Source organism: Rana temporaria, chromosome 12 (genome assembly GCF_905171775.1).
Source record: "Rana temporaria chromosome 12, aRanTem1.1, whole genome shotgun sequence".
NCBI classification, from domain to species: domain Eukaryota; kingdom Metazoa; phylum Chordata; class Amphibia; order Anura; family Ranidae; genus Rana; species Rana temporaria.
Window position 1 is genome coordinate 28,139,467 of NC_053500.1, and position 13,201 is coordinate 28,152,667.

The 13,201-nt window shown below is 41.5% G+C and overlaps 1 protein-coding gene across 2 annotated transcripts in view; it reads left to right on the forward strand.

Moving 5' to 3' along the window:
- The window catches only part of SCN4A (sodium voltage-gated channel alpha subunit 4), a 140,942-nt gene that overhangs the window by 51,619 nt on the left and 76,122 nt on the right, over positions 1-13,201 (forward strand). For both annotated transcript variants that reach the window (XM_040331479.1, XM_040331478.1), the window contains exons 3-5: positions 3,407-3,525; positions 5,728-5,817; positions 7,681-7,809. In XM_040331479.1, coding sequence (XP_040187413.1) covers positions 3,407-3,525; positions 5,728-5,817; positions 7,681-7,809 — 338 coding nt within the window. The remainder of the gene's footprint in view (positions 1-3,406; positions 3,526-5,727; positions 5,818-7,680; positions 7,810-13,201) is intronic.

Sequence of the window (13,201 nt, forward strand, 5' to 3'; positions counted from 1 at the left end):
GACTAGGGATGAGTTAAACACCCACCAGTTCAGTTCGCACCAGAAAATGCGAACAGAGAAAAAATGTGTGCGAAAATGCGAGCACCTTTAAAGTCTATTGGACACGAACGTGAAAAATCCAAAGTGTTAATTTTAAAGGCTTGTATGCAAGTTATTGCCATAAAAAGTGTATGGGGGCCCGGGTACTGTCCCAGGGGACATATATCAATGCAATGAAAATGGTAAAAACGCAGCCTCCACGGGAGGCTTCCCCGCCGACTGCTGTCTTTTCGCTTTGACAGCTGTTATATAGGCATGGGCAGGGCCACACGGTGACCTAAACGGGGAACCCCACCACCCTCTGACGTTACATGATGTCACATGAAATCAGGAGGAGGCGGGGTCACCCGGTTACGTCACTGGGTGGCCCCGCTCTTATATCTGGCAAAGCACCCTCCCCATGTTGAGGGCATGTCTGCCAGATAATTCAGCAGGTGCCCAGACTTATATTGGGTTTACAGAAGACTGTGTAGCGTATTTACTGTGATAGCCTGTGATTGGATATCACAGTGATCCATTGTTGCAAATCCAGATTCATAAAGGTTCAGTTCACTTTTTCAAACATGCTACATGTTACACCCATATTTAGGGTGTAACATGTAACATGTTCAGCACCCCTCTCCCTGTGACAGTGGGTGGGAGATCCCGGACTGCTGCATCATTCATTCACAGGTTCCTGTGAATGAATAGACTACATGTACCATCAGCCATTGTGCACTGAGCTTGTAGTTCTCAATGACCTACAAGGGCGCTGGTGAGCGCTCTCATAGTTCATTGATCTTCCTGCTCTCAGGTAACTACCTGCCTATATTGGAGGTACAGGCAGACAGCTATCCTGAGCATCTGCAGGAGCCTGACATTGCACCTCTGATCTGCTGATTCTTTAAAACAAAAAACAGCATTTTTTACCCACAATTTATTTTTGTTTTAGGCTGGGTTCACATATGAGCCGCATGCGGCTCACAGCAGGGGTCCGGTCAGGGGCGGACTGACCATGAGTCACTCGGGGCACTGCCCGAGGGCCCCATGCCACTAGGGGGCCCCATCCGGGTTGCCAGGCTCAGTAAAACCAGGGACAGTATGTAAAAAATCTGTGTTTTTTTTAGATCTGTCCCTGATATGTCCGAAAATGACATGCTTTTAATGTGAATATCCCAAGATTTTAGCTGCCCGCCTCTGCACTACCTCCTGGCGTGGTGGTCATCTGTAAGCCAGAGGGGCCCCATAATCTTCTATTGCCCCAGGGGCCCCATGAGTTGTCAGTCCGCCCCTGGGTCCGGTGCATGGTGGTTCACAGTTCCAGGTCCTATTTTAGCCTAGATTAAAATTTTGGGCTGAATTCGGACCTGAAAAGGACCAAAAGACACACAGCGTTTTTGTGCAAATCGCTTTGGATTTCCAAAGACCCATAAGTGGACCCATGTTACAGGAAGGAATCAGAACTTTCAATACAGCTGATCCAGACTATTAAAAGGGGAACCTGCCTGTTTTGTCCTTTTTTTAAATCTTAAGGTCCATCATAGAAGGTGAGAGTCAGTCCTGTCAGTCATTTTGGTGGTGGAACATAGCATTTGTTCATGCTTTTAGGTCTTTGGAATTTTTTATGAAAATAGAGACTTACGTCGGTCAGATCTAATAGAAATCTATGCATAACTGATTCTATGAATCAGGCGCATAGATACGACCGGCCAGACTCAGAGATACGACGGCGTATCTGGAGATACACCGTCGTATCTCCTCTGAGAATCTGGCCCAATATATTCATACCTGTTGCCAATGCTTATTTTCTTTTTTTGAACTTCTAAGGTTAGAAATATGGGAGCTGTGACTGAAAACCTGCTAATATGTGTAAAGGTTGTAGTGCTGTCATTCCTACCTTGACTTCACTACCTTCTGAGTATCTGAATACTAGAAGTCCGCATGGAGACATTGACTTCTGAAAAATGTGAACACCTGTTCTAAATGCTTGTTGAGTTCGGTTACTAGCGGGGAGGTGAATACAGATCACGTCGTTGGCGGTCCTGGATCTGTTTTTTTTTTTTTTTTAACTACTTAAACGCTGTAAGATTTACTCCCCTTCATGACCAGGCTATTTTTTTGTGGTACGACACAGTCATTAAAAAAAAAAAAAATTGTCTTCCAACATCGAAGTATAGATAATCTTCCAAACTGAAGATATTAAACATCAATTCCTGATGTAATTCCACGGTCATGCAACGCTGTACCCACATAAAATTTATATCATTTTTTTATATCATTTTTTTCCCACAAATAGAGTTTTCTTTTGGTGGTATTTGATCACTACTGCTTTTTTTCTGCTATAAACATATACAATAAAAAAAAATCAAATCAAACGTTTTCATAAATTTAGGTCAATATGTATTCTGCTACATGTTTTTGTTTAAAAAATCCCAATAAGTGTATATTGATTGGTTTGCGCAAAAGTTATAGTATCTACAGACTGGAATACAAACTGAAATAATGGAATTTTATTTATTTTATACTAGTTATGGCGGCGATCAGCGTTTTATAGCGGGCCTGCAATATTGCTGGTCGGACACCAACTGACACTTTGTGGGAACACTTGGTGACAGTGATCAGTGCTAAAAATATGTCACTGTGCTAATGACACTGTCTGGGAAGGGGCGATTTAAAGGGTTAACTGTGTGCCTAGCCAGTGTTTTACTGTACTATGTGCTCTGCTTTTACTCAGGGCAGAGCTCCAGTCTGTGTCTCTGCCTGATGATCGGCGGGTGCCAGAAGACATCCAGTCCTGGTGTTTTGACAAGAAATGGCCCCCGTAGAATAATGCCTGCCCTGTATTGCACAGCTGTTCAGCTGTACAGCTGTTCATGTTTGAAGGCTTTCGGCAGCTCCGTAGTGCTCCGTACTGTGCAAGCGCTGCGCCTGCGCAGGTCCGGGGCGGGCATTATTAGACGGGGCCCATTTCTTGTCAGAACACCGGCACCCGCAGATCAGCTTCTGCTGTGAGTAATCACAGCAGAAGGGGCCCGCTGACACTGCACATGCGCACCCCCCCCCAATCAGCAGAATTGCATATTTATACGTGATTCTGCACAGGAGGGCCGCCCTGTAGCAGTAAATTTGCTATCGGGTGGTCCTTAACAAGCATTACATTTCCATCCTAGCAGACTAACTTTTTGGACTTTTTTTATTATTACTATACACAACACTGCTACAGTTCTATGGAACAATCTGTGCAAGGAGCAGAATAACCCATGATCGGTTGCTATCAATTACCTCTTGTATTGCTTTATTGAGTACCGTATATACAGTGGTTTTCTATACAGTCTTTGTATCTTTATAATCTCATACTAGCAAGTTACTGTATTATCTCTTTCCACAGACTTTCATTGTCCTGAATAAAGGGAAAGCAATATTTCGCTTCACTGCCACCAAAGCTTTATATTTACTGGACCCTTTTAATCCTTTAAGAACTGGAGCAATAAAAGTCCTTATCCATGCATATCCTTTTTAGAAACAATTTTCTGTCTTTTTATTACAGGTATTTTGTTGTGATTTATCTTGTTAGGCAGCTAATGGGGCCATGGAGGTAGTCAATGTAAATTGTGTTGATTCAGTATAAAAAAAAAAGGTTAATATATAAAACACTCACTGATATATCTAACATTACTCCTTCAGCCCTGGTTCACATTGATTCTACTTTCAAATCGCGCTACTTCCCTTGAAGTAGTGCGATTTGAAAGTAGCAAGGTCAGCGCGATTTCAGGTGCTACTTGATAGACATCTGTGTGGCTTCATACACCGATGTCTATTAAAGTCACACCTGAAATCAGTAAAAGTAGTGCAGGAACTACTTTTTCGAATCGGTGTGGCGCCGCAGAATCGGTGTCACACCGATTGGAACAGTGATATTGCCGCCAAATTGATCTCTCAAATTGCATGACAAATCGCTCCAATGTGAACCTAGGCTGAGTTGAATATAGCAGTCACTTGCTGCGTCACTCTAACAATGAATTCCACTAGCTAGAATCATGGTTATTGTTCTCTTTTAGAGGTGCACCTCACGTGTCTTGTGGACCTACAGTCTTTTGATATTTTCTCATTTGGAACCATATAACAATGTAGTAGTGTGTCATTGTGATAACTAATTATTACTATAAGCTATGTGTTGCCTCCATGTTTTATATGCATTATTTATAAAGAAAACCACCTTTCAACTTGTTTGATTGTCATCAAGAGGGATGAGCTAACATTCAACTTAAAACCTAGTCTGTTCACAGTTTGGCAAATGACCAAGAAAACTTCCCTTATTTAGCCTCTTTGCCCACTTGCTGCCAGAATGTAAACAAAGCAGAATGGGATTCTGTATTTTAGCGGCAGTGTTGTGATGAGAGAACATAATTGGGCAGCGGCTCATAGTGATTGACACTGGATTTACAATATTTTACTACGTGATTTGACATTCATTTACATTGGGGGAAAAAGGCTTTGCCACCCTTCTCTTAAGATACCACCCGCAATGTTGAAAGGCTTGTCACCTGGTATGGTACAGGTAGACGGAACCACACGCTCCCAACTTTTCTTTTCCTACCTTCCAAGTCTACATGCCTGGATATGCTTTATTTATATATATATATATATATATATATATATATATATATATATATATATATATATATATATATATATATATATATATATATATATATATATATATATATATATATATATTATGCTGGTTTCCATATTAGGGAAACCTTTTTTTTACATTTCTTTAGGTGTCACTTTAATGGACTACATCATACTGTTCCATAATTTAATGTGCAGTTTTAAGGCATCCCTCAAGTTTGTTTTTTAAAGAATTTGAGCGTTTTCAAGGTTGGCCTTCAAGCCCTATTAAAAGGCCTTCTTGCCGCTGTCCCCCATGGCATGCCAACTATGGCTTAATTAGCATTGAAAAGGGCCAGACGAATATTACAAGATTCCCCTCCCACCTTGATTAAGGTTTGGGCAGAGGCGTAGATTAAGGCTTACCTGAAGGTGCAACAAATATCTCCCAAACCTAAAAGGTTTAGGAGATATTTGCAGAAATAGCAGCCCCCGATGTCTACGGTGCATGTGCCTTAGACATCGGCGCAGGACGGCACTCTCCTCCTCCTAACTTGCTGAACTCTGTTACCATTCCATGTTGCCAGCACACAGCACAGACACTCCCCCATCCTGGGCTGTTCTCACCCTGTGCTCCTCTCCATTCAGAAAATGCCTCACAGCTTCTCCCCAGCCAATGAGATTGGAGGGGTGTGGACTGTGGAAGGCAAAGTGGAAGCCCAGTACTGGAACATGGCTGTGGGGCCCTAGGGCAGATCGGAGCTGGACTTTGTGGAGGATATGATAATAATATCACAGGAGGGCTGCAGGGGCCCCATGGAGCTAGGGGCGGGGTTGCGTTTGTGACCCCTGCAACCCCTTATGCTACGCCAATGGGTTTGGGGCTAAGTATGGACTTCCTGCTGCATTCATCAAATATACAGCAAATTAAACTTTGCCTGGTTTTCTCATCCCTTGTCATCAGCAAAGCCATACATGAGTCTGCAGCATATTTCATATATTTTTGGATAAGTATTTGACTTTAGTTAAAGTTATTATTTGTTGAGTATTGTTTTCATTCGTTGATGTCAGATTCTTTCCTTAACCTCTCTGTACAATATTCAGTTTTTTTATCATGATAACCATCTTAACAAATTGTGTTTTTATGACCATGAGTGACCCACCACCTTGGTCCAAGAATGTAGAGTGAGTAGACTACACCCGCAGAATGTGTGTTTGCATGTTTTGTATACCTTTTTTATACTTTTTTTTCCTATATTATTACTTTTCACCTGATCCTAAACAGATTTTGCTGCTTGATTCAATGCATATATTTAATATTACATTTAAAGCAAAATAGTATTTGTTGGTTTTCATACTATACCATTTTCAATACAACAGTGTTGCATCAGAGGAATTATCATTTTAATACATATATTTTGTGATGTCTTTAGGTGTATAGTAGTGACATCACTGTTAAAAAAAAATCAAAAAAATGTTGTTGTAAAATCAATGCTATTGCTTAAAGGAGTTGTAAAGGTACATTTTTTATTTTCTAAATAGGTTCTTCTAAGCTAGTGCATTGTTGGTTCACTTACCTTTTCATTCGATTTCCCTTCTAAATGTTTTTTTGTCTAAATTTCTCACTTCCTGTTCCTGTTCAGTAAGCTGTTCTGGCTGACAACCCCCAGCCAGAACGGCTCGGATGATGGGGGCAAAATGAATTTTTCTTTGTTTCTGTTAAAAAATTCAGCAAATTTAGTATTGATTCTTCATTCTTTTGCATAAATGTGAAAGATGAAGTTACGCCGAGTAAATAGATACCCAACATGTCACCCTTCAAAATTGCACACGCTCGTGGAATGGTGCCAAACTTCGCTACTTAAAAATCCCCATAGGCGACGTTGCAGGGTATTGTGGGGTATTGCAGAGTATTGTGGGGAATTGCAGAGTATTGTGGGGAATTGCAGAGTATTGTGGGGAATTGCAGAGTATTGTGGGGAATTGCAGAGTATTGTGGGGTATTGCAGAGTAGTGTGGGGTATTGCAGAGTAGTGTGGGGTATTGCAGAGTAGTGTGGGGTATTGCAGAGTAGTGTGGGGTATTGCAGAGTAGTGTGGGGTATTGCACAGTAGTGTGGGGTATTGCGGGGTATTGTGGGGTATTGCGGGGTATTGTGGGGTATTGTGGGGTATTGTGGGGTATTGCGGGGTATTGCGGGGAATTGTGGGGTATTGTGGGGTATTGCAGAGTATTGTGGGGTATTGCAGAGTAGTCTTAGTATGGGGCAGGGATGGATGGCTGGATCTGTTACTGCATTTGCCACAGATCCAGCCCACAGCACTCGTGCTGCATCCGCTCCCTCCCCTCTCCTCTCACACTGTACCGTTCTGTACAGAGAGGGGAGGGAGGAACTTGGGTCATCGCATGACGCCAGTTTGTTTACAAGTGATCGCTCCGTCATTGGACGGAGCAATCACGTGGTAAACCGCCGCTATCAGCGGCGTTTTACCGTGATCCGTGATGGACACGATTCTGGGAGGTCCTCCCAGAGTTAAGCAACCGCCTTGTAGACGTATTTCGTCTATAGGACGGTGGGTAACTGGTTAATGAGGAGAAACAGGAAGTGAGAAATTCAGACAAAGAAAAAAAACATTTAGAAGGGAAATCAACGGAAAAGGTAAGTGCACGAGCTTAAAGGAACCTATTTATAAAATAAAAAAACTCCATTTACACAATCCTATACTCACAGTTAATCCAAAGGAAGGCAAAAAAAAAACAATAAAGCATGATCCAATTTGCAGCAGGGGAGAAAATTCCTTCCATATTCCCCAGGAGGTAATCGGATTCTCCCTGGATCAACTAACCCTGATGTTATTTATTACTTATAAATATAATAAACATATAATATTAACAATAATAATAATTTATGTTAATCAGTTGCTGTTTGGTTTCTCAGGGATAATGTGTTAATAAATACATAGTTTTTATTATATCTCTGTTTTTGTTTTAGTTATCTTCCTCTTTAATCTACTTTTGTCCCTGTCTTTGTCCTACCTCTGATTTTAGGTACACATTCACGGGCATTTATACTTTTGAGTCCTTAGTAAAGATTTTTGCTCGAGGCTTTTGTATCGATAGTTTTACATTCCTCAGGGACCCATGGAACTGGCTGGATTTCTGTGTCATTACCATGGCGTAAGTGGAAGGTAGACACTTTTGTGGTTACTAACTTCCTTGCTTGGGATTTAACATTGGAAATGTGTGATTGTAGTGTTTCTAACAACGGATAAATGTTTTTGCGTCTGAGATTTGCTTTATTAACATGTTTTTTTTTTATTACATTCCAGGTGCATCAAAACAAAAGGTGTAGAAAGTCTTAAGCCTCATACACACGATCAGATTTTCAGACAGGAATTGTGTGATGACAGGCTGTTGGCGGAAAATCTGACCGTTTGTACGCTCCATCGGACATTTTTTGTCGGATTTTCCACAGACAAATGTTGGATGGCATGCTTTAAAATGTTCTGCAGACAACGGTCAAGTCCGTCGGACAAAAGTCCAAAGTACAAACACGCATGCTCGGAATCAATGCTTACCAAACACAAAATTAGCAGAAGGTGCCCAAAGGGTGGCGCTAAAGAGCTGAAAAACCGCGTAGTTTCGTGTTTGTTGGCCGACAATTGTGTGTTGTTTGTATGCAAGACAAATTCCTGGCCAACGCCATTCGGACAAAAGTCAGAGGCTTTGTCTGCAAAAAATCCGATCGTGTGTACGAGGCTTTACAGTTACTTTTCCTCAGAACACAGTCACAGCCAGCATTTTGCAAAGAAGGACCCTTTGCTCTCTATGGAAAGCAATTGACTCTCTGCAAAAGTCTGACACCCCCCTCCCCCCCTCCTGGAGTCAGAGCTAGAGCTCTCCAAATAGCAGCGAGCTTTGTTGATAACGGAGCTTTTGGTTGGTCTTTGCAGGCAGTGTTAATCTCGTTGACTAAAATATTTTCTTTGACTAAACTAACACTATTTTAGTCGACTGGAATACGATTAAAAGGAAAACAATTCAGATGACTAAAATAGGACTAAAACGAAAATGCCATTTTAGTCAAAAGACTATGGGGCAGATCCACGTAGCGGATCGTAATTTTCGGCAGGCGTAGCGTATAGTATTAACGCTACGCCGCCGCAACTTTGAGAGGCAAGTGCTGTATTCACAAAGCACTTGCCTCTAAAGTTACGGCGGTGTAGCGTAAAGCTGCCGGCATAAGGGCGCGGAATTCAAATGTTAAAAGATGTGGGCGTGTTTTATGTTAATTTAACTTGACCCGACGTAATTGACGTTTTTTTTTTAACGGCACATGCGCCGTCCGTGGGGGTATTCCAGTGCGCATGCTCGAAATTTACCCGCAACAAGCCAATGCTTACGACGTGAACGTCATTCTACGCAAAGCCCTATTCGCGAACGACTTACGCAAACGACGTAAAAAATTCAAAATTTGACGCGGGAACGACGTCCATACTTAACATTGCATACGCCTCATATAGCAGGAGTAACCTTACGCCGGAAAAAGCCTAACGTAAAAAACGTAAAAAAATGTGCCGGGACGCACGTACGTTTGTGAATCGGCGTATCTACCTAATTGGCATATTCCTTGCGTAAATCGATGGAAGCGCCACCTAGCGGCCAGCGTAAAATTTCAACTAAGATACGACGGTGTAAGAGACTTACGCCGGTCGGATCTTAGTCAAATCTATGCGTAACTGAGTCTAAGAATCGGGCGCATGGATACGACGCCGCAACTCAGAGATCTGGAGATACGCCGTCGTATCTCGTACCTGAATCTAGCCCTATGACTAAAACTAAATAGAACATTTACATAAAAATTAACTCTACTTTGATTTCTAAATCAGCAACATAATTCCATCCAGAGCCTATAATAATAGCACGTTAAAGTTTACTACGTTTTTACTAAGCTGCTGAAAGAGAAACAATTAAGAAAAAGGCTTTTCTTATATTTTTCTCTTAATATTTAATGTTGGTAATATGGATTTTTTTTTTTTTTTTTTTTGTATTTTAAAGTTGTACTTCTGTTTGTCAAAAGGCAATATTTTTGTTTGTTTATGTAACTTGGTTTTATTTATAAAGACGTTATGTATCACATTGTCTATGGCTGCTTTCACACTGAAAGAGCAGGCAGTTTGCGCTAAAGTTATTATTGCGGCGCTTTAGCGATGTTTAATTGGTGCTCTTGCACCACTTTTCACCCACTAGCGGGGTGCTTTTAACTTTTTAAAAGGGTTAAAAACTCCTGTGTTGCAGCACTTTCAAATCACTTTTCAGGTGCTGCCCATTCATTGCAATGGGCAGGGGTGCTTTGGGAGCGCTGTATGTAGCTCTCCCAAGCCGCCCCAAAGATGCAATAATGCATTACAATTTACCTAAACCCATTACATTTTAGTTGACTAAGATGTATGAGATTGTAGTTAACTAAAATGTACTGGAGGTTTTAGTAGAATAAAATATGACAAAAACTAAAACGATTCAGATGACTAAAATATGACAAAAACCTTAATGGCATTTTAGTCAAAAGACTATGACTAAAATGAAATCAAAATTTTAAGTAAAAATTACCACTGTTTGCATGGAGTGTGTCCGAGAGCACTGAAATGATTGGGCCATCTGTGCGTAACTTTTTTTTTTCTTTGTCTGGATGCACCTGGAATAGATTTAGCGCATTTAAACTAAAATGTTCATTTGGATTTAAGGTGGCCATAGACAGTGCTTTGCAGTTGTGAATTTAGTGCCACTGAGTTTCTGTCTTCATTTTGTAGTAGGTCAACATCACTTCACCTTTAAAATTTTCCATTTCTTTATTGCAGCATTAAAGCAGTGTTCCGCCCAAAAAAAATACAAATAAAAAAACAGCAGATACACATACTGCAGCTGCTGGCTTTTAATAAAAGGACACTTACCTGTCCTGGAGTCCAGCGATGTCGGCACCCGCAGCTATGTTTCCATCAGCTGTCGGGTGCTGCTGCCACCATTGCGGGTAAGGGTAGTGTAGCCTTTCCGATGAGCGGAAGTTCCACCTTTGGGTGGAACTCTGCTTTAAGCTTGTTTTATAAATTGCTAATACAGGTGGTCCTCTGGTTACAAACAAGATGGGGTCTGTAGGATTGGTCTTAAGTTGAATCTGTATGTAAGTCAGAACAGGTACATTTAATAAGTGTAGCTCCAGCCCAAAAATTATATTTTTAAGCTTTTTGGATAGCATAGGAAGGTGTTCACACCCCTGTAATGTTTGTTTTGCTGTCTGTGCCCTTGTTCAGAAGACTTCACCTCACTTTCAGCCCCCATAACAATTGGATTTTGGAAATTGTGGGTTGTTGTGGAAACAAGCCTTGCTGATAAAGCTCCAGTGGAGACACCTTTTTTCCCATAATAACTCTCAGGCCTCGTACACACGACCGAGGAACTGGTCGTAAATGAAACATCGTTTCCTCAACGAGTTCCTTGTTAGGCTTGTCGAGAATCTTGTCAAGCTTTCTTTGCGTACACACTGTCAAGACCTAATCTCGTCGCTCTCAAACGCGGTGATGTAAAACACGTACGACGGCACTATAAAGGGGAAGTTTGATTCCACTGGCGCCACGCTTCTGAGCATGTGCGGGTTTCTAAGCATACACACGAACGTGTTTCTCGTTGAAAACCAGCCCGACGAACACGACGAGGAAATTGAGACTCCCGACGAGGAAAAAGAGAACTTGTTCTCTTTTTTTCTCATCGAGTTCCACGTCAGTTTTCTCGATGAAAAACATACACACGACCGTTTTCCTCGGCAAAAAAGCTCTGCCACCAAGTTTTTTGATGGATTCTGTCGAGGAAAACGGTCATGTATACGAGGCCTCACAGAAGTGAATTTCCCTTCCTAGGGGTAGATTTTCTCTCACTTCCTGTATTCTCCCTCCGTTTATAAGTAGGAGTTGTTTGTGAGTCGAATGTTTGTAACTAGGGGACCACCTGTATCAGCAATATTTCAGGTCCATATAGCGACTAAGACACCCCAGCACGGGCTTATCACAGAGGAGAACAACCGTAATGAGCGGAAAATAATAGGCAATATTGGCTATCACTGTATCTTATAAGATCACAAGATTTTCTTTTGGATCTGGTTAATTTACCACAATCATTTTAGGTTTATGTTCACCTTAGCAGATAGACACAAGACTGTTCTGTTTAACAGAACGTTCAGTTAAGCATGGTTAGGGGATAGATTTGTAGCTACTTATGGTAGAGTACACGGAGTGAAGTAATGTTAGTGAAAATAATATAAAGGCCGGGAAGTTCAGCCAACTGTCAGGGTGTAATAACATCAGAGCCTGTTGGGTTAATTCCATGCACCCTCCTCATCACTACTATTACTAGATATCGTGTCACTTGCATCATATCTGGGATCTCTGAAGATTGCTTCCACATCTGGAAATGACTTTTAGTTGCTGAGACTACAAACCTAGTCCTTTTATATACCCACCGAACAGTAAAACCTATGATTGCTTTCAGTCCCATTCTCAAGTAACAAGTTGAATAAAACTGGGTTCTACCCTTTTATTTTCGTTGGAGAGATTATTAGTACAACAAAGATACTCAATTCATGTAAACCTGTCAAGCAGAATGTGCTACTTTTGCCCACCACTTTTCCTAAAAAAAGTTAACTGTATGGCTTTTAATGCTGATACTACGACAAAATTGAGCCCTCGCAGGAGCAATAATGCAAAGAATATTAGATGCATACATGTAGAGGCCAGCAGGGACCTCACCCAACTAAACAAAACAAAACTATGGTGTGGCGTGTAAAAACATACAAAACACATTTAATATCTGAAAAAATATTTTATGGAAACCAACATAAATCTTATGGATGTCTCCACTCATAAGGAGTGTTCCTATTACAATCACCAATCTAACTCCAGGTAAAGAGTATTTAAGATATAGATTGCACAGAGGCAGTTGTGGGCTCCTCGAGCCTTAATGCTGATACTTCACCTTTTGAGTATATCACCTGGAGCATTGGGAATTTGACTTATCTCTATGGCCCCGTACACACGTCCAAGAAACTCGACGGGCAAAACACATTGTTTTGCTCGTCGAGTTCCTTGTGAAGCCGCCGAGGATCTCCGCGAGCCAAGTTTCCTCATTGACCAACGAGGAAATAGAGAACATGTTCTCTATTTGGCCCGACGAGATCCTCGTCGGTTTCCTCGACCAAAAGTGTACAGACGACCGGGTTTCTCGGCAGAATACGGCTCCGATCGAGTTTCTGGCTGAATTCTGCCTTGAAACTCGTTCGTGTGTTCGGGGCCTATGTGTGGAACTTTAACGTTCATACGTTCAGTAAATGGCTTATAAATTCATGACAAAGTGGTATAGGACACCAGTAAGACTAACTCAGATGTATCCAGCGGCAGATGCCCGGTGTTAAAGAGGGTGTGAGCAAAGGGGTACATTTCTCCACTTGTGGTGGGAATGCCCCAGGATTAAAGCATTCTGGGTAGCAGTTGCACCATGGATTGAGAATTTGACCCCTAGACCT